Genomic DNA, 22,413 nt, shown 5'->3' with positions numbered 1-22,413 from the left:
AGAGAAAGAAAAGACTGCTGACAGCAACAATCCGTCAGTCATGAGGGATGCCCATCTGTTTTTCTAACACGGTTGCAATATATGTTGTAACAAATAACTCTGAAAGCTCTGAGGAAATATGTGACACTTGTTTTTTCTTAATCCTGATCTTGTTATTAGGAAAAGGGCAATAGGTCAAAGGTTAAAAATTGTTGGTGGGTACTGTTGCTATGACAAAGATCGTATCATTGACAGGGATGAATAAAGATACAGTATACAAGGGGAGAGCATATGTGGGAATGAGGACTCTGCTGATTATCATGCTATATGTATGAATTGTGTTGTAAATTGTGCAGGGGCCTAGTACTGTCACAAAACACCATACATCAGTCCCATAAATTGGTTGTATTTGTTACATTTCCCATTAGAAATAATTAATTTTAGAATTAGAAATTTAAATTAGGAGATTATACATTTTGAGGGAGTGTTATTTTTTTGTGTAAATGGTGTTCACAGGGAAGCACCAGGGTATTCTTGTTGAGCAGCGTTAGCCCTCCAGCTCTGATCAAGAGCACTGTGTAATGTCCAGACTTTGTCCCCATGTTTATTTTAATAATAATAATTCATTACATTTATATAGCGCTTTTCTCAGTACTCAAAGCGCTATCCACACAGGGAGGAACTGGGAAGTGAACCCACAATCTTCCACAATTTTGTTTGTCTATAGGCTGGATTAAGTGTTGTGATAAGAGTCCTAAACACACACAACTCATATCTACACCTGATGTTGCCACAATCTGCTGTAACACCTCACGGCTCTGATGATGAATTTTGTGGGTTCAGTAAATGAATAGATAGACAAATGTGTGATGTGTATGGTATTAGATTAAAAATTGAAGTAATTTCATTGTATTTGCATTAAAACTTGCCTAATCATTAAATACTTAAAGCTCCAGCCCAGTGTTTAATTAAGCATCTTCCTTAAATTGTATATTATGATAGATAGATAGATAGATAGATAGATAGATAGATAGATAGATAGATAGATAGATAGATAGATAGATAGATAGATAGATACTTTATTAATCCCAAGGGGAAATTCACATACTCCAGCAGCGGCATACTGATAAAGAACAATATTAAATTAAAGAGTGATAACAAAGCAGGTATAACAGACAATAACTTTGTATAATGTTAACGTTTACCCCCCCGGGTGGAACTGAAGAGTCGCTTAGTGTGGGGGAGGAACGATCTCCTCAGTCTGTCAGTGGAGCAGTATAGTGACAGCAGTCTGTCGCTGAAGCTGCTCCTCTGTCTGGAGATGACACTGTTTAGTGGATGCAGTGGATTCTCCATGACTGATAGGAGCCTGCTCAGTGCCCGTCGCTCTGCCACGGATGTCAAACTGTCCAGCTCTGTGCCAACAATAGAGCCTGCCTTCCTCACCAGTTTGTCCAGGCGTGAGGCGTCCCTCTTCTTTATGCTGCCTCCCCAGCACACCACTGCGTAGAAGAGGGCGCTCGCCACAACCGTCTGATAGAACATCTGCAGCATCTTATTGCAGATGTTGAAGGACGCTAGCCTTCAAAGGAAGTATAGTCAGCTCTGTCCTTTCTTACACAGAGCATCAGTATTGGCAGTCCAGTCCAATTTATCATCCAGCTGCACTCCCAGGTATTTATAGGTGTACAGAGGGTCGAATCAGCATCTCTTGGTTTTGTTTAAAACATTTTTGTATGATGCACCAAATTTCAGTTCAGCATTTTAAAAAGTCATTTAGTTTTTAATATAGTACCATTCGTGGTGAGTTCTATTATTGAACAATATATATAGCACATTATTTGACAGGAATGTTCAGTCTAGATTGTTTCTAATAAAAACTGATTAATTTTGTTTTTAATCTTCTTAAACTCATGCTTCAGTGTTTATAATTCTTAGCCACTTTGTGCTGGTTGTTTCTTTTGGATTCCACCATTTCGTGGCTTGTTTATGATGGTTGCAGCCATTTTGTTCATGATAACCACATCTGTTCCCTGACTCGGGATCAGAGGGTGTCATTATGTGTGATATCTTCACACAAACTTATTTAAGACGATTGTGCACTTCACTTGTATCCTAGCACTGGATTCTTCACAAAACATTTGTAAGTACCGGTAATCTTTTTAATATAACGGAAGCTATAAAACACTGCTGAGAACATAGTACTTTAGGACTTTCTATGCCTTAGTTTCTGGGCAACAATTTTGGTTCAGGTGTTCACCTTACATTTGATTTTGTTGGCCTTTTTAAAACAATATAATTTTCTGTGTGCTTTCTTTCATCTTCTAGTTATTTTATCCCACTCAGTTTTCCACTAAACACCTGTCTGACGTAAGGTGTTCATAACTGCACACCTGCTTTTCCTGTTGAGATTTTTATGGTCTTCAGGCAGACAGTGGATTGGGTTTTGTTTGCTCATTAGTAGTTCTTCTTGAATATGCCATCAGTGCCATATATCATAACATGCCTGATGTTCTGTGTCCCCTCAGCCATTTAGGCACACATTTGCCATGCAGAGATGTTTCCCTGTGACCCCTTGTTCCCAAATGAGCAGGTGTTTACTACCATTAGAGGCAGTCTTGGAGGAGGTGTTAACATTTTAGATAGATAGATAGATAGATAGATAGATAGATAGATAGATAGATAGATAGATAGATAGATAGATAGATAGATAGATAGATAGATAGATAGATCACAATTTTGGAACCCTCACTTTCCTGGTAGATGACTGAGATAGCTTAAAGTGGTGAAATCAAGAGAGGTTGGGGCATATGCGGATAGGACGTTACCGCACCCACCACATGACAAACCACATGGATTGGGATCCAAGTGCACCACACTGGAACAATATGAGATTTTTTTTACAGTGGCTGGAGCGCCAATCCTGCTACCAACTCCCACGTTTTCCCTGTAAGTTGTAGGACCAGCTTGCAGGGATGGATGCAGGTTAACGTCATACCCAGGACAGAGCAATCAGAGGTTAAGGGCCTTGCTGAAGGGCCCAACGGAGTAGAGTCAATTCTGGCATTTACAGGATTTGAACCGGCAATCATCCAATTGCTGCCACAGATCCCTAGCCTCAGAACCAACACTCTGACTGAAATCAAGGGCAAAGAAAGAAAAAACTATAGAGAGTGCATTTGAGTAAATGTTAGTAGTTTGGTGACAGCTCCGTTTTAATCACCATACACACACTGGGGTTACTAACTGATTACTGATTAAAATTTCTGAGACATTCATGCGACATTTGAACTCATACATGCCCTCTGATGATAACCAAATTATCTGACAGTGTCAGTGTTTTGTATTGACATGACAGATGAGACAATTAAGAATGTAGAAATATGACAGATTCCGGTTTATTACATTTCTTTTGGTAAGCTGACTCTCAAAGCTTTTTACAAGAGCAGTCCAATACACTTTGAATATTTTTCCATGTAGATTGTCTGACTACCGCAAAATCACCCAGTACAATGAAGCTGGAAGCTGTCTTGTGGTTTCATGTCCATTTCTCTGTCCACCAGACCACACTGCCTGCCAAGCCTTAACTTATCAATTACTGTACAAAGTAAGATTGAAATACATAGTGACAAACCATCTTTCTTTTGGCAGTGGATGATGAATTTCTCATTTGTGCACGGAACACACCAGCTGTTTTTTAGTTACTGAATCCTGGCCTATGCACTTAGCCTAAATTTTCCCATTAAAAAGATGAATTGTCACTACTCATCCACCTATGTCTGTTCTTCTGCTTCTACATACACAGAGGAAGCTGTAAATCAGACACAAGGGCAGACCACTTTTGAGCAAATATGCTGGGGCCCCTTTGCACTGGAATTGAAAGGATTTTCCTGTTCCTTAAATAATACATTATCAGTTTTATACCTCATGCCAAATTCTGTCTTGTCATGCCTGCAGTAATGTCCAGTGTGGTTTTACTCTTTCCAAATGAGGCTACATGACACAGCTTTTAGTGTTCTGTAGCACAAACGTCTTCAGCAAAGGCAGAATGATGGTTTCTCTTACGCAGGTCTGCCTTTCATCTTAATAGTAGGCTTTTTCTTTACCTTCCTCTAACTGAAGTAATATTTCTCTCAACCACAGTTATTAGTAGAAATTAGGCTTATATTTAGAATAATTTCACCTTTATCTCACTAAAATTATAGCCTACACAAAATTACATATCCAGATTCTGCAAGCCAGGAACTATGAATTTTGCAGCAGTTTGTTCAGGGTCTCATCCAAAATCAACCATAGCTGATGTTCTGTGTTATTTTTTTCTGAATTATAGATGGCCTTTGCTTTTGCTCATCTTGTCCAAATTATTGTTGTTCATTCTTGCTTTTAATGTTCTGTCTTTTTTGCCTTTGTTTCCTTTTGTGTAAAATTAAATGCATTGCATTCTATAAAGTGGTGGCCTCCCATGAATTTACATTATCTCTTATGTTTGTTTTAGGCTAAAACTCCCTTAGTTGAGCATATCATTGTTTTCTGTCTATCCTAAAGTTATTTACTTTATCCAACATTTTAACATGGCTGTGTTTTTGGTAGATTAAAATGAAAGCATCTTTTAAAGGATGTTTTTTTCAGGATGAGTGTCTTTAAGAAAAGAGACACCTGTGATAGCGGAAATAGGTTCACTTAGGGCCATTTATTAAAGAGAGGAGTGCAGCTCATCTCTTCATCTTTCCTTAATGCAGCAAGTTCACCAGTAGGGCATCCAACAAACTTTGATATTTGTAATACAAAGTCCAGCGTGGTTGGGACCAAGGCTGCAGCCCATTAGATGCCTCAGTGGGAATTTCACAGGCAACGGCTACCCCAGTGACTCAGGTGCCAGTGTAACAGAGGTGTCATTGTGTTCGTACCTTACATCCCTTAATAATGGAAAGGGCCATAAAAATAATGAAAGGAGTATAATGGACAAATGTAGTAGAGTAACAGTCCCAGAGCTCAGTAGTTGGCAGTAGGGTGGACATGCAGGACCCCCTCCTATGTATTATATTAGATAAACCCCTGTAACATTGACCGGCCCTTTAAAGATGCATGTGGGGTCCATACTGCAAGTACACTGATGAGAGCCAGTATGATATTATAATTATGTTTGGTTTTAGTATTTTTTATATTATTTGTTTGGGCTGCATTATTTACCTATTGGTGGGATTCTTATTTTATTGTTAATTTTTACCTTCAGTTTTTGTTTTCTTATTTCTGCTCTGTTTGATGCCATATTATATCCTGTATTTTGTGGTACTTTTTGGTGCTGTGGATGACTCAAGAATGCCACTACAGGTAACAGTGGAAGAGGCAGAGACTTTGTATGTAGACACAACATCACAGGTTCTTAAACTAAAGGGTTGCTGCCTTTTGGGTCAAGCAGGGTCGTGACTCACCATCAAATTGGGGTTGGTTTGCAAAGTGTCTTGCAATTGCTCGCCACAGGCTCTGCTATAACTGTCAACAGCGGTTCTCAAATGGGATCCCACTTGATCTGTTAGTCCGTCAATGGACTGGGTCTTGAAGACACTATGAAGGGCAAGATTGGGTCGATAGAGAAAAAAGTTTTAACTTTTTTTTTAACTGTGCAACTCATATAATGATGTGCAGTCTTAATTATGCTAAACATTGACCACAAAACTATGGACAATAAATAAAACCAACAAATCCTCTTGAGGAAGAATACCAATAAATACTACTAATAGTAAGATATTATGTGTTATTCAGTCTAATTAAGTAATTCATAATTCATTCTTGTGTGTGAGACACATTATACTTGGTAAGGAAAAAAACTGAAAATGAATCTTGTCCTTCAAGGGATGATTTCATGATAACCAGAATAGGTTTTTATGATGCAGAGCATAAGATTGTGAGAATCAAGGGAGGATGCAAGTACTGTAAGGCCGCAACGTCTCTCACCACCGCACCTGTCTTTTGATTAATACAACCTTCAGACTGACTGAGGCCTCTTACCTTCATGCCGGTCTTGACCCTAGCCATTTATATTATACTCATTCACAGAGAAACTATTTTCTGTAGGGACATTATACATTAAAAAGGCTCTGGGCACATTGTGTTATGGGTCTTGTACTTTGTGTTTGCTGTTTTCACCATATTTGTTTGTAAGATACTATCTGTCTGTCTTTCTGTTTATAATATATTAGAAACGTTCTCTACCTGGCAGAACCTAAATGCCAGCCACTGCTCACCCATGTGCTGGGTAGCATGGGTTTGTTTTTGGAGGTGGTGTTCAGTTCTGCTAATCTTATTACTTGTCTACTCATCCATCTTTTCTCTAAATGGATTGGCTGTTGAGGATCGTAGATCTTTTTTCTTAGTGTGTTTTATTACACTGGCTTGAATTTATTTTCATGTCCTGTGCTAACACATTACCCAGCGTGTCTCTCTTGCCATTCATCTTACATCAATCATATTCTGTATAGTAATGTGATTTTAACTTTTCTGTAAATATAGCTTGACCTAAAAATTGCCTCTATAGGAATGTAATTTCCTTTTCAAAATTTGAAAGCCTGAACAAATGCTCTGACGTGAAGTGTCGAACACATATAGTAAAATACAGCTTAGGCTTTTGTTAAAATTAAAATGCATTAAACAAAACTATCATGTAATTGAATGCCAGGGTAGCTGGCAGGAATTCTGACATTGCTTTCCCTTTTAAAAGCTGACCATCTAGCCTGTTTACCAATCATTTGGTATAACAACATTTAACTTCTACAGAAGTGGATATTTTCAGGTGCCGTGCCTAAGGAATGAAAGCTTAAAATATCATGATCATAAATAATATGAGAATTTTAGGTCCCTGCATCACTGAAAGAGAGCAATCAGAAAGGAAGGAAGATTGTACACTTAGGCCGAGATTGAAAGGTTTGAGTAATCATCTGAAATTGATGGGACTGAAAGGTTTGAGAGAGGTTATGATGTGAACGAAGTGAAGAACTGACAACGCTGTACACTGGGAGCTACAAGTTTAAAATAGGCTAACACCCTCATCATTACACCAAACCTCTGAACTCAAGACCCCTGTGATGTCGCGTGTCAGAGCAGCTCTACTAGATTTCTGTTTGAGTGTTTAGTCATATTGTGGGTTAGCTATCATAAAGCTGGACAAATAGTCATTGCTTTTTATGCACTAGGCTGGATTAAAATCTTAGAAATAATAATAATAAAAATAATTTGAAGGTATTTTTGCAAATCCACAAAGCTTCCAGCTATTATGTCTCTACCAGATTAAAAAGGTTGATGCCTTTTGCTACTTAAAGATAAGTTTTTCAGAAAGAATACAGCTACATAGTTGGACAATAGTTGAAAGAATAAGCTAAACAAGTGTTTTTAAAACAATAGTACAGAAAGGGTTATTGATCCAGTGCCAGGATCCAGTAGTGTGCTTGAAAGGTAAGCACTCGGGAGGCTATTGAGGCTCACCTGGACTTGCGCTTTGAAACATCAGGCAAAAAGGAAACTAAAAAAACTGCTTGTAGCATAAAGACCGTTAACATTAAAAAATGCCTTTTTATTTTCTAATATCTGCAGCTTTAGCTGTATGTGCAGTAAGATGGAATGTAGCATAGCTGATTAATGTCTGTAATATCTCTCAGCGTCTTATAAACAAAATGTCAGACATTTCTTTAGTATGTACACCTGATCCTTTTTAACACACACATGTGATGGTCTGCTCTCTTTATTTCAGGCAAAGGTGAAAAGTCTGGTAAGAAATTATTAGCTCGGGTGCATTGTGGTGTGGATGATCAGGATTGTTAGAGGCTGGACAGGTTGCTTGATGGCGTTGAAGCACAGAAGTGACAAGAAGACATGGGCACGGAATATAGCAGGCACAACTGTATGATTGCCTTTGACTCTGGGAACAAATTCAATCTGGGCATGTCCGTCAGTGTGGCTGTATACACAATGCCTCTGGAGCCAGTGGAGCATTTTGTGTTTTTGTGTTTAACAGAGGAAAAGCGTGAGTTTCATACATTCATGCACTGCATTGTTCAATGTGCTTTTAGTCCTTACACTGCACACTGACATCTTGTTGGTTAAATAAACCACTGATGAAGTGGATGCATGGCAACTGACAGCCACAGATTATATGATGTGACTAATTTCTTGTTTATAATTTGGTCTCACTAAACAGACAGCAGGCATACTTTAGTACAGTGCATCCAGAAAGTATTCACACCGCATCACTTTTTCCACATTTTGTCATGTTACAGCCTTATTCCAAAATGGATTAAATTCATTTTTTTCCTCAGAATTCTACACACAGCATCCCATAATGACAACGTGAAAAAAGTTTACTTGAGGTTTTTGCAAATTTATTAAAAATAAAAAAAATTGAGAAAGCACATGCACATAAGTATTCACAGCCTTTGCCATGAAGCTCAAAATTGAGCTCAGGTGGATCCTGTTTCCTCTGATCATCCTTGAGATGTTTCTGCAGCTTAATTGGAGTCCACCTGTGGTAAATTCAGTTGATTGGACATGATTTGGAAAGGCACACACCTGTCTATATAAGGTCCCACGGTTGACAGTTCATGTCAGAGCACAAACCAAGCATGAAGTCAAAGGACTTGTCTGTAGACCTCCGAGATAGGATTGTCTCGAGGCACAAATCTGGGGAAGGTTACAGAAAAATTTCTGCTGCTTTGTAGGTCCCAATGAGTACTATGACCTCCATCATTCGTAAGTGGAGGAAGTTCGAAACCACCAGGACTCTTCCTAGAGCTGGCCGGCCATCTAAACTGAGCGATTGGGGGAGAAGGGTCTTAGTCAGTGGAGAGACGAGAACCTTCCAGGACAACCATCTCTGCAGCAATCCACCAATCAGGCCTGTATGGTAGAGTGGCCAGACGGAAGCCACTCCTTAATAAAAGGCACATGGCAGCCCGCCTGGAGTTTGCCAAAAGGCACCTGAAGGACTCTCAGACCTTGAGAAAGAAAATTCTCTGGTCTGAGACAAAGATTGAACTCACGTTTGGAGGAAACCAGGCACCGCTCATCACCAGGCCAATACCATCCCTACAGTGAAGCATGGTGGTGGCAGCATTATGCTGTGGGGATGTTTTTCAGCGGCAGGGACTGGGAGACTAGTCAGGATAAAGGGAAAGATGACCCTCTGGAGAGATCTTAAAACAGCTGTGCACTGATGCTTCCCATCCAACCTGATGGAGCTTGAGAGGTGCTGCAAAGAGGAATGGGCGAAACTGGCCAAGGATAGGTGTGCCAAGCTTGCGACATCATATTCAAAAAGACTTGAGGCTGTAATTGCTGCCAAAGGTGCATCGACAGAGTATTGAGCAAAGGCTGTGAATACTTATGTATATGTGATTTCTCAGTTTTTTTATTTTTAATAAATTTGCAAGAACCTCAAGCAAACTTTTTTCACGTTGTCATTATGGAGTGTTGTGTGTAGAATTCTGAGGAAAAAAATGAATTTAATCCATTTTGGAATAAGGCTGTAACATAACAAAATGTGGAAAAAGTGATGCGCTGTGAATACTTTCCGGATGCACTGTATGTATCAAATCAAATGAATTAAACTGTCACAATGACGTATGGCAACATCATTGACACCACTCCACATCTAATCCCCTGAAGCTGCATGCTCTTTGACCATCTCCCTCATGCCAAGGATTTAAAAAAGAAAAAATTTAATGCCAGAAAAAGTGTTCTACCCGATTGTGTTGCACACATAGTGACACATTTGATTTAGTTACACTATTAACCACACATCCAAATCAAACTTCAGACCAAAACCCTCCTTCTGTTGGTATCTGCAAAGGCCCACCCAATCCTGCCTGGCCATTTTATACCTGACCTTGTTTTTTTTCTGAACTTGAGACACCCACATCAGCGCTGGCATGTCCCACCACCACCACCTGATCAGCAATACTGAAGTTAAACATATAGTGCCCTTTAAAGTGTTTGACCCCTTGGAAGTTTTCACATTTTATTATTAAAAACATAAAGTCACAGTTGATTTAATTTGGCTTTTTTTGACACTGATGGATAAAAAAAATGTCTAAGCGAAAACATTTTTGTAAAGTGGCGTAAATTAATTATAAATTCAAAACACAAAATAATTGACCTCCCAAGTATTCATCCCCTTCAAGTCAGTATTTAGTAATTGTACCTTTGGCTGCAATGGTAGACCTGAGACTGTGTGCACAGGTCCCTGTCAGCTTTGGACATCTGGACACTGCACTTTTACCCCATGCTTCTTTGCAAAATTACTCCAGCTCTTCCAGTTTCAATGGGGATTGTGAGTAAACTGCATTGTTCATGTCCAACCACAAATTCTCATTTAGATTGAGATTTGGACTGTCATGACATTAACATTGTTGTCTTTAAGCCGTTCCTGTGTAGCTTTTCCTTTATGCTTATGGTCGTTGTCTTCTTGGAAAACAAATCTTGTTCCAAGACTGTATTAGGTTTTCCTCCACAACATTCCTGTAATTTACTGCATCTCTATTCATACATGCCTGCCAGGGCCTGCTGCAGAGAAGCATCCCCACAGCATAATCTGCTACCAAAACCCTTCACTTTGGCAACTGTGTTTTTTTGATAATGCACAGTATATAACATTTAGTCCGAGGCCTAAAAATCTTAGTTCTGGTCTCATAAGACAACGCAATTTTCTTCCAGCTGACTTCAGAGTCTCCCATATTTCCTTTTTGCAAAGTCAAGCTGAGGTGTCATGTGTGTTTTTTGTCTTTGTCTGTCTCCCATAAAGCTACAACTTGTAAAGCACCTGGGCACCAGTTGTCTGCACTGTCTCTCCAATCCCAGCTGCTGTGCTTGTAAGTCCATCAGAGTTCTCGTAGGTCTCTTGGTGGCCTCAAACACTGGTCATCTTCTTCAGTTTTTTGTGGACAGCCTGCGTTAGGCAGATTTACTGTTATGCCATACGCTTTCCATTTCTTAATGATTGATTTAATTGGACTGCAATGGATATTCAGTAACAACGATGTTTCCATATCACCATCCTCTGACAGGTTTTCAATTGCCTTTTATTGGAGTTGCTGAGAGTGTTTCTTTGTTTTCTTTGTGTAGGTTAGACCACAATACTGGCTCCCCACAAGTTGGGCCTTCCAGATCAAGTGCATTTATGCTACAATTTAATTGAAACACCTTATCTACAGACAGGTGGTCTTCACTGAACTAATTATGCAACTTCTAAAACCAATTGGCACCAACATTGATGATTTAGACATGTCATATTACAGGGGCTGAATACTTATGTGATCAGTGAAAAATGGCAAATAAATCCTTCGTGATTCAATGTTGTATAACAATTAAATGTGAAAACTTCCAAGTGGGAGAATAATTTTTATAGGCACTACATTCACATACTCATATATACAGTCGGCCCACCTTATCCATGAGTTTGGCATCTGCAATTCTGATCCAGTATGGTTCAATATTACTTTTAAGAAATCCAGAAAATTCTCAAAAAAAGAATGTTTGAAATTCCTGCATGCAGCGCTGCCCGCTAAATACACACAAGAAAGAACATGCGTAGGGTGATGCTGCTGAGGCATGGCGTTCACAAGCCCAGCCAACCCTCAGTCCTCCTGTATTGGATCAGCCCTTGTAATCACTTCATGCACGCAGTCGTCTTTTTACTTTTATATAAGGCCTTGAGCTTCCACAGTTTTTGCACATCTGCAGGGGGTCCTAGAATCATATACCCGTGAATAAGACTGATCAACCTGTATGTGTTAAAAAATGGGTCATGGAATCTTGGAAGAACAACTCGGTACACATTGTTTGATTTGCTCACAACACTAAAAGGATCTAGTCAAGAAGCCTTGACTTTCCAAATTGTCTAAACTCTAAAGTATAGATTGCTGTCATTGCTCTGCATTAAAGGTTGGTATTTCTTCAGTGTTGGTCCTTGCCTATCCAAAAGGCATCACCCTCCACAGCGCTGAGCTGGATTAGGTGGGTTTGATAATGGATGGATTATTTGGAATTTGAACTTTATGGAATAAATAGATATTCCAGTGAATTACTGGAAGTATGTGCTGCATTACACTTTAATTGGGTTATTGTGTATTATTTATGGAGTAACCAAATGCTCTGCAAAATCATCAATTAAAATGTTGCATTTTCTTTTAATGCCACACTTTAAGTTCAATGCCCTTCTAAAGTGTAGAATACCTAATTATATTAAATAGTATAGTATAGATAATGTAGCATAATATTATTTGCACAATTCCCATTACACCCTTAAATTTCCCTCGGGATCAATAAAGTATTTTATCTATCTGGGTTATATTAACAGATTTAAAGCAATTGTCTTTTCAGTTTGGACTGTCCATCTATGGTATATCCATTTTCTAAACTGCTTTCCCAAAGTCCAGGGTTGACTAGATCTGGTCCATATTCCAGCAGCAGTGCCCAACATTTGGCCAGACACCATCCCATCAGAGCACATACTCAATCTATGGCAAACTTTTTTTCATTTACTTAGCCACATTTTCCCCTGGGGACAAGTAAAGTGCCATCTTTCTATCTATTCACTCTCATTGCCAATTCAGAGTCGCCGATTAACCTAACACATATCTTTTTGGGGTGTATTCAGACATAAACACAGAAAGAAAACATTCTGCTTTATTCCCTTTGGGACTGACAGCTCATCACTGTTAGGTGTTAATGCAAATCTTGAAGGGCTAGTGCCACCAAGAAAATAGAAAACCGAAAAGCTAGCAGTCATTGTGGCAGATGGTGTTCATGATGACAAAATTAGCAGACACACATTGAGACTACTGTATGTGTATGAAATGTTGTGCAGCAGGTCTGTTTTTATGAGGATACTTAGTTGCAGATGGCGTTTAGCTGTAGCTTTAATAGATTTCCAGTTTTAATGAGTTCCTTTTACAAAACCGCTTTTTTATCTTTACATTTTGTATTTTCAGTAGAAATGGATCACTTGGAGAAGCAGGCACGCCTGAAGTCATTTGATCGCTGATACAGCAAATGAGATTTTAATTAGACCTGGGAGAAAATGAAAAGAGGGACAGCCAAGTTTAGCAACCTTAATTATCAAATCGGAGCAGCCTGCCATTATAAAAAGGAGAGCCAGGGTCACTTTATTTGTGTTCGAGCAATCTGATTTGTCTTGGTGGCTGATGGTAGAATGTTTTTTTTTTCAGCAGGCTTCATTGTGTTTTTTTCTTCTTGATTTTCTAAGCATGGATAGAGCAAATTGATTGAAAAACACTTTTTTTTGCACTATAGTACTGATTATTATTCTTGCATGCCTGAAACATGCAGAGTAGTTTCCAAATAAGCCATTTTCAAGCTGCTTGAGCCCTTCATTTGAACCTCATCCTGGTCCTAGTCTTCATGGGTTTTTCTCTGAGTATTCCAGTTTTCCTGCCACATATGTAACGTTAATTGTGGGCTATATATTAACCCAAAGTATGTTCTGCATGTTCTCTCCAGATCTGCTTATGGTTTCCTTTGGATATTCTTCTCTGTGAAAGGGTAACTGGCTGCTCTAAAGTGGCCTGTTATATGTGTGTGTATGTGTATGTGTGTGTGATGGACTATTGCCGCATCCAAGCTTTGTTGCTGCCTTGTACCCGAGACTGACAGGTTAGGCACCAGATCTCCATCACCCTAAACTGGATGAACATTCCCTTAAATCGCTTGGCTACACTACCAGGGCTAGTTCATGAATTGCAACCGTATGCTATCAGAGTAGACTAACCTTAACTAGATGAAGCAGACCTTAAAAAGTATAAGAATTGTCTTCAAAACCACTTGATCATTTATTTCAATAAATACACAAATGACTTCTTTATCTGAAAACTTGGTATCATGGCACTCCTGCAGTCGTATACTATTTAAAGTGTTGTAGACATCAGCGTAGTCTTATGGTGTTTTGATCTTTATATTTAGGTTTGCTAGAAATGTGGACTCATTTGATAGTGACTTGAATGAGGATTCTGTGTTATCTTGAGAACAAGACCATCTGAAGCTCCAATATTAGACCTTGGCACAATTTGGAAGATGACACTTTCAGAGGAGACTGAATACCGAAGTCATGATGACTCCCTCAGTACAGTATATTCTATTTCAGGAAAATAATTTGCTTGTTTGGAAGAGATTTTAAAATGTAGTTCTAAATGGTGAGTCTTTCTCTTTCTGAATTGGAAACCTGACTATAAATTGTGTGGTCTTGATTAGTTCATTGTCAAATGTGAACCACACCTTGAAATCTCTGGAACCCAATGATGTTTCTCAGAAGCTGACAAAGGACTATTAGAAGAAGTGGAATATGAACGCATGAACATGTTGGGACTGAGCTTGAAGATCACAGGTTTAAATCCCTGGCTCACTGTGTGATGCAGAGAAAGCAGTTTCATTTAGCTCTGCGTCTGCTGTCCAAACCCCTTAGCTGTGTTGTAACACTCATGCCAAGTGCTTTGAAGCAGGCAGGCAGTGAAGCCAATGCCCTAGATGTTGGACTGTAAACAGAAAAGTTGCCAACAGAGTTCCCCAAGTGACTCACTGTGTGACCCAAAGTAACTCGCTGCCAGTCTTTTAGATGTAAAAACAGGCAAGCTGCAGTACCCTTGAGGTTTATGAGTTACTTTCAGGACTATACTTGGCTAAGTAAATAGAGGAATGTAGGACACTGTAATGTATGCTATGAGTGCACCATTCAAAATTCAGTAAACATCAAGTAATAATCATAAATTACATGGCATATTTAAACCTGAAATTTTGGTAACATATTTTTTATTGATGGTATTTTCATTCCCACAATTTTAGTATTATTTTCACCATTGACTTTTCAGCATTTTTTCTTTATTTATGTGTTATCTCCCAGGAAACCATACCCTGTTTGTGTTATGTTTCCTTTGAAGCTTATCAGACTCACTCTTTTACAGTCGCCAAGAATGGCATTAGAAGATATTGAGAGCTGATGAGAACTTTAAGGCTTTATCAAGCCAAGGCCAGAAATAGTCTTCTCTTAAACAATTCTCAATTTATTTTGTTGTGTTTTTGTGTTGTTCATTTTGCGATGCCTTTCACCTTACACTGCAAATCGTAACCTTAGATCTTCAAATTAGTGTCTGCTCATACTGTAATTCCAAGAGCTAAACTTAAAAGAAGTAGTGAGGCAGTCTTCTGCTGTTATGCACGTAAAATCTGGAATAGTTTACTGATAGAAATTCACCAGGCTAATACGGTGGAGCACTTTGCAAAAACTGCTAAAAACCCATTATTTTAACATGGCTTTCTCATAGGTTCATTTTAGTGTGACCCTGATATTCTGTATATGCATTTAATTATCATTTTTTTTCATGGCTCCGAAATCTATACTAACCCCTACTTTATCTGCTGTTCTTCTTCTTGGTTTCTGTGGTGGTGATCTGCGCCACCACCACCTAATCAAAGCACCGTGCAGTCCCTGCATTGATGGATTAAAGGCCAGCGGTCCACATGACCATCATCATCTAATTCTTCATTGTGAACCCTGAAAGGACTGACTGAGATCATTTATGTTAGGTAGAATGCCTAGTGCGGGCTCCACGGACTCGTGGGCTCAGAACCCCTGCACATTTTGTTTTTGTTTTTCCAGTCCTCTGGAGTTTTATTTTTTTTTTTTTTCTGTCCTCCCTAGCCATCGGACCTTACTTAATTCTCTGTTAATTAGTATTGCCTAATTTTATTTTTATATTTTTTCTTTTTTCTTTCTTCATCTTGTAAAGCACTTTGACCTACATCATTTGTATGAAAATGAGCTAAATAAATAAATGTTGTTGTTGTTGTGTATTGGGAAGTATTTGAAAGATTAGGGCTGCTAATGTTATGAAAGTTGTTTAGCAATAATTCCAGCTTGTGCAGGATGTCTTCCCTTTTATCTCAGCATTACGAAGAACAGAGTGTTAAAGGGCTTAAATAGTCCCAAGCTGTTGCCTGAATAGGTTCCTTAAGGACGACAACTGGGAGCATTTTGGGTGTTAAGGGGAACTAATTTGATATCTTGGAGACAGAAAACATACAGATGAGTGTGTCATGCCCAACGAATGTAAATCCTCTTGGAACGTTCTTGAAATAGAGTGGTGGAGGTGGAGGTGGAGGTGGAGGTGAGGTTCTTCGGGAATAATCAGAGTATTCATGTTGTTATTATGATGCAGGAGAAGTTGAAATAATTATTCTGCTTTAAATAAAAACATTTCATAATGTGTGTATTAGTAACAGTGGACATTTTAATATCATGTTAGTGTTATTCATCCTCTGGAATAATGCAGTTATTTTTTTTTTTTTTTTATATTTATCGCTGCAGTATTCTGTTCTTTATGTGAACATCACCATTTAGTGTAATGATTGCAAAAATTAGAACATTAGAAAAGTTAGAAATTCTTATCTAGATTGTTTCCACCTTAATAAAAGGGCAAGTGTCTGTGCACCTGCGTGTCTGTCCAGTTGCTATGTCTCTGCTATCCCAACAGTACGAAAATGCACTTCATTTGTCATTCCAACAGAGGGCACATCACAAATATTTGCACTGCTTTTACGAGTCACATACCAAATGGTATTTAACTGAGACATATTTATTACTACAAATTTTTGTGATGTGCCATTTGTTGGAATAACAAATGTAATGCATTTTATTACTACATGTTTTAGAAAACACATACCAATATTAAAACATTAACTCTGAAGTCTATGTTGGTTAGATTTCCACCTGTCTTAGATGGGCAGTACAGCTAATATATATATATATATCAAAATAAGCAGTTGCCTTAGCACTGATCCTAGAAGGTCACCACTTTTAGCATCGCCTAATTCTGAAAAAGCTCCCCTCACCATTACCCTTTGCTTCCTGTGTTTGATCCAAATTTGTACCCACTGTGGCCTGCAGAGGGCGCTCCTGCCTCCCAAGCGTGCCACAGACAGATGTAGGACACAAGTTCAGCACACATGCTTTTAATTTTTAGTAACTTGAGATTTTTTTCTTTGACATTTTTATATAATTTGCTGTTGTCCGGCATTGGTCAATGCCTGATTCCATTAAAGCATACATTTTTCCTAGCTCTACTCTGAATGAAAACATGAAATTAAACATTTTTCTCATCCATTACTACAGACTACACAGGGTGAGTAACATTTAGAAAAATTACATTTTTGGATGGATTATTCCTTTAGCCAAATATAAATAACAAATTATTAACACAATCCTGACTAAGTGGTCTTTTTTGGTGTATCTATTGAAAGGAATTGTAGGGAACAAAGTCAAAGATGACAGTCTGGAGTTATCAGGAAGTGGGTCTGTGTTGGGAACTTTCGATTAGGACAGAGGATCAGAACAGAATCTCAGCAGAAGTGGAAAGCCAGTGCAGAGCAGGTGGGCATATACCAGGCGGACAGCAGCACTCGGGATCTGCTAGGTTTGAATTTGGAGAGTTTGGAGATTTGTTGTTTTATAGACAGTAGTGTTGATTGGTGAAATTCGCCAATATACTGTGATTACCAGTGACCTTGTTTGCCAAATATTTTTCTTGAACTTTTACATGTGGCCAGCTTAGACAAAGTTTCTTCCCAGCTCCCAATGATGATCTGTGAAGCCAGTGTGACATCACAGAGCTGTAGCAGCCAATGTTGGATGGGACAGAAACCCCCAAGTATATGTCGCTGACCCTAAGAGTGGGCAAAAAAATTTGCAAATACAATTAAGTACAAAACAGGCCCACAGAAGGTAATGTCTTTTTTACGGACTTGTATGTGACCTGTATGCAATACGTAACTGTTTAGCTGAGTTGCAAAAATGGACTCTTTCTCTCTATCTCTGCTGGTTTATAAAAACTGAAATGGGCACTTTCATGGAGCTTTGTCTCCTAGATACTGGACATTTGGAAAAGAGCCTTCTCTCCTCACAAAATCTTTTTCTTTTCATTTTTCATGTAGGCATATATTTTGCAGTTAAGGAAAAGAAGCCATGTAGGAATTGTCATCTGGGACTGAATAAAAACTTGATGCAACCAGGTTGTGTGATTCTTTGTATCGCTTATGTTTGCTGGTATTGTTTTTGATGCATACACCATAAATTTAAACTTAAATCAACTGTCTGATTGTTACCAGTGCAGCTGAGAAGCTAGATTGTTCATTCCTTGTCAATCTGCAGTCTCTTCATGTCATGAGAGACCATTCTTGTGAAGCCCTCTATTAGTCGTAAACTGGGCTGGAGTAAAGATTTGGAAGTAAAGACAGTCCCGATCAGCTAAGCAGTCTGGCATAAGTGGTCCCTAAGATCAAAGATCAGTGTGGAGAGTGAAACAGATAAGAGGTTATAAGTAACTGCCGCATAGCAGTTTTTGACATTTCTTCCTATCCCCATTAAGAAGAAAACTTAAGAGATTAGTTGGTACCTTTTGTGTTAAGTGCTTCTGATAGCACAATACAACAAACAAGACTGCTGAAAGGTGACCCACACCAAACAAATCAAACATGGCACTGTCAAATCCCAAATGTCTATTGCTGATACATGTTGCTGTACGGAGATAACCACACATGCAGCAAAATATATGTATAGGGAAGGTACTGTGATGGGGTAAAAGTTTGAGTTTGGATTTTTAACACATTTTCCATACAGTATTTCTGTTTTCTGCAATGGAGAAGTTTGGCATCATGCTAGGGGTTGGTCCCAGCTTTACCCCTAGTTCAGGAAAATCTGTGGCCCCATTTCTGTATTAATTGAATGGATATTTGATGCATTAAATGTTGTGCAAATATAAAAATCACAGTATTGGTTAAAGGCATAATAACCTTTTAGCAACACTTACTCATAATCTCAGGGATCACTTTTAGGACAGTTTCTTGCTGTAAAATCTTTTTAGGCAGCATATGCCCTTAACTTGCTTTGGTCTGTTTTTCTACCTTAAACACTCTGTTTTAGGCAGACAGCAAAATTAAACTGTGTGAAAAGAAGACTACAGACCATAAGTGCAATGTACGTGTGTCACTGAAGCCATTTAGTTCTAGTATTCAGGAACTTTAATAAAACACATTTTTTGTAAAAGATTTTTTATGGTTTAAAAAAAACCCCTAACGTTTAAGTATCTACATGAATGTTAAGAACTTTTTGAGAGAAATAATGTGATTCTTGGAGCTGCCTTCCAAACTTAAGCACTATGCCCTACAGATTTTCTCCATATGTCACATTTAATTAAACAGTCAAACTAAATTGCTTGTCTCGGTAATTCATGTGCCCAGTATGTGCTCAATAATGCCATCCAGAATCATGAACATAATTTCTCATTTGCTTGAGTCACTTTTTTTCAGAGTGTAACACAAAACCTTTATTTAAAACGAGCTGGCACTTTGCCACTTCTACAGGGCATTACAGTAACACCTTATCAGTTTCTGGAAATTGGTCCCTTTGGGTCAAAATACAATTTAGAAAGTTGTTTTTGAGTAAAAAAAAATTTCATTGCCCGACTAAGAAAAATGTGTGTTTGCTGCTTTTTAAATAATTTGTAATGTCGTTAAAAACTAATACCAGTATACAGTGACGGGTGTAATAAATCTGCTTCGAGAAAGAGATAAATAGCCAGCCGGAAAGATCAATCTGCAGCACCACATAGACGGATACAAATATAAAACCCTGCATACAGCATATAAAGTCCCAGGTCTAGAGAATCACGCTAGTAATTACATTAATGGAGTTAGATGCTGTTAGAAGTAGGTTTAAAAAACATTAAATTCTACCTCTCGGGGTTATCACTACAGCTCAGCACTATTGAGCATTGTAGGCCAGAGGGCACAATCAAAATGAATACATTTAAATTGTTTGTGATTCATAGAGCTCAGTAGAAAATCAGTGAGTTATTGATTATACTACACAATGGAAAATGGTAGTGAAAAATGACACCTATCCTATAGACTGTGTGAATTTATGACCTTTCATTGAATTTGTAAAATCTAATTTTAAGAAATGACATCTACTCTCACTGCACTAAGCAGCTTTTTGACATTGTGCTTAGTCCAACTGGTTAAACTTTTTTATGTCTTTATTTTTCAGATGCTGAGGATTATCAGCCACCAATATGGAAGTCATACTGTAAGTATTTAAAATTCTATTTTATTGCATAAAAAAGTATTGTATTTTACAGTATGAGCCCATTACCTATCTCATTTAGCAAAACTGTTTAGCCCTCCATTGTCTGAAACTGCCTTATCCATTGCCTCTATGACCATGAACATGATCAAGCTGGCTTGATGATGGATTGAGGAATAGATTAAGTTTATTATTATCACAGAAAATCAGAGCCAACGCTGACTGCATCAGATGCAAAGCTGGAATCAAACCAGCCTAGGACACTTGTATATCACAGGGGTACTCACGTACAACACACACATACAGCAGGCCTGTTTAGAGCTATCAGTGACGCTAAAACACACTCCTTAGGTACATAGGTGCAGGGTAGACCCTTTAGAGAGCCCACACAGACAGGATCATGTATTAGTCAAAGAGAGAACTTCTGCTTTACTCCTGAACAGCAGCAGCAGCACTTCAAACATGGGGCACACTCTATTAAAGAATATCAGAGGCGGAATTAATGGGACTTCTCTGACTAGAAGCTTTGCTAATGTGATGCTACCATAATTCATTTTGAACAGTTACTTCTCAGATGAGTGTCCTTTAGATTTTAATGTTTAGAATAAATTGGTTTTCATATTAATTTTTCACAAACCTTTATAGCTTTTTAATGGAGGTCACCATTGGGGTCACTAGAAAGTGAAAACTTGGCTACACTTCTAGAAAAATGAGGCATTTATTAAGAGAAAATTAAACTGATCCCAGCATGGCATGAACACTCTTCTCTTAGCATTAATTTTGTTACTGTTCTGTTCAAATCACCATCAGATCTAAAGAGAGCTGTTTCAGCTTCAGGTACAGTGGATGAACCAGGGAATGAATTTTATTTGAATTTATCCTTCCATTTATACATTATTGAAATTGCTTGTTTTCAGGTTAACACTATATATTTAATTAAAGATGTAGTAGTTTACTTGTTTCAGTTTATAATTATATACATTTAAATTAGTAGAAGTCCTAGCAGGCTTTTTTTCTCTTCTTCGCAGCTCATGCCTTGGAAACCAGTTACCAAGTAGTGAGCCATCATGATCCTTCCCACTTTGCTCCTTTTCTAATTTGAATTTAAAAATTTCAGTCTATGCATAGAAATGTGGCCACATAGGTTGTATGGTTTATGATCAGTCAAAGTCATTTTATAATTAAAAAACATGGATGCAAAAAAAATATCAAAATGAGACAGCCATTCTAACGGGAATGTCAATAACACTGGACAGCAAATGTTTTCATTGGTTTTGCTTCTTGAAAGATTTTGATGAGTATGATTGACAGCTTCAAGCTGAACACAAATATGATTTCATATTAACTATCACATAGAATTGGGAGAAACAAGAAATTAACTTTTATCAAATTTAGCGTTTTTAATCACTTACTGATACAGTCACATTGCATTACTTCAGGTGAGCTAGAAAAAAGTTAGCTGCCAGGCTTTCATTGGTACACATCTGATGTTTCCACTTGCCCTGATGCTGCTTTTCCAATGTTACAATATCTTGGTGAAATATTTCACCAAGTTTGTCACTGACTGCACCAAGATTAGCAGGGAAGAATTCCAAGTATGAATGTAGAAAATGAGTCTTAAGTGACATGTTGCACTTCATGGTTTTGTATGCTGGAACAATGCTGACAAGTGGCTGGATTTAATTTGGTGCTCTGCAGTTGTCAAGAAAATTCTTAGCAATATCCTCAAATGCTTTCCATTCGGTTTCCCCAAGCCCCAATAACAGAGCTTTGAACTGGTTGGACTTGGACAGCATACAGGCTTGGGCAGATTTGTGGCAAAAGAAATGTAATGTTGTAAATATAAAGTATCACATGTAGGAAATAAAAACAGTAGGTCTGAATACAAAATGGCAGGTCTGAAAATCGAGAGTACACTTTATGAGAAGGATGTAGGAGTCGTAGTGGACTCTTATCAACTTCACAACAAGTGTTCAGAAGCCATTAAGAAGGCAAACAGAATGTTAGGTCATATAACACAATGTGTGGAGTACAAGTCCAAAGAGGTTCTGCTCAAGCTTTATAATGAACTGGTGACGCCTCATCTGGAGTACTGTGTGCAGTTTTGGTCTCCAGGCTACAAAAAGGACACAGCAGCACTAGAAAAGGTCCAGAGAACAACAACATTTATTTATATAGGACGTTTTTCACACAAATGATGTAGCTCAAAGTGTTTTACAAGATGAAGAAAGGAAAAAGAAAAATATAAGAATAAGATTGCACAATACTAAGTAACAAAGAATAAAGTAAGGTCCGATGGC

General features: G+C 38.2%; 1 protein-coding gene across 4 annotated transcripts in view; it reads left to right on the top strand.

The window, feature by feature from the left end:
* Positions 1-22,413, top strand: part of chn2 (chimerin 2) — a 552,284-nt gene that overhangs the window by 287,831 nt on the left and 242,040 nt on the right. For all 4 annotated transcript variants that reach the window (XM_028818219.2, XM_028818218.2, XM_051935482.1 and 1 more), the window contains exon 2: positions 20,078-20,116. In XM_028818219.2, coding sequence (XP_028674052.1) covers positions 20,078-20,116 — 39 coding nt within the window. The remainder of the gene's footprint in view (positions 1-20,077; positions 20,117-22,413) is intronic.

The sequence above is a fragment of the Erpetoichthys calabaricus genome, chromosome 13 (genome assembly GCF_900747795.2).
Source record: "Erpetoichthys calabaricus chromosome 13, fErpCal1.3, whole genome shotgun sequence".
Classification (NCBI taxonomy): Eukaryota; Metazoa; Chordata; class Cladistia; order Polypteriformes; family Polypteridae; genus Erpetoichthys; species Erpetoichthys calabaricus.
The sequence above is the reverse complement of the archived record's forward strand: the minus strand, read 5'-3'. Positions and strand labels throughout refer to the sequence as shown.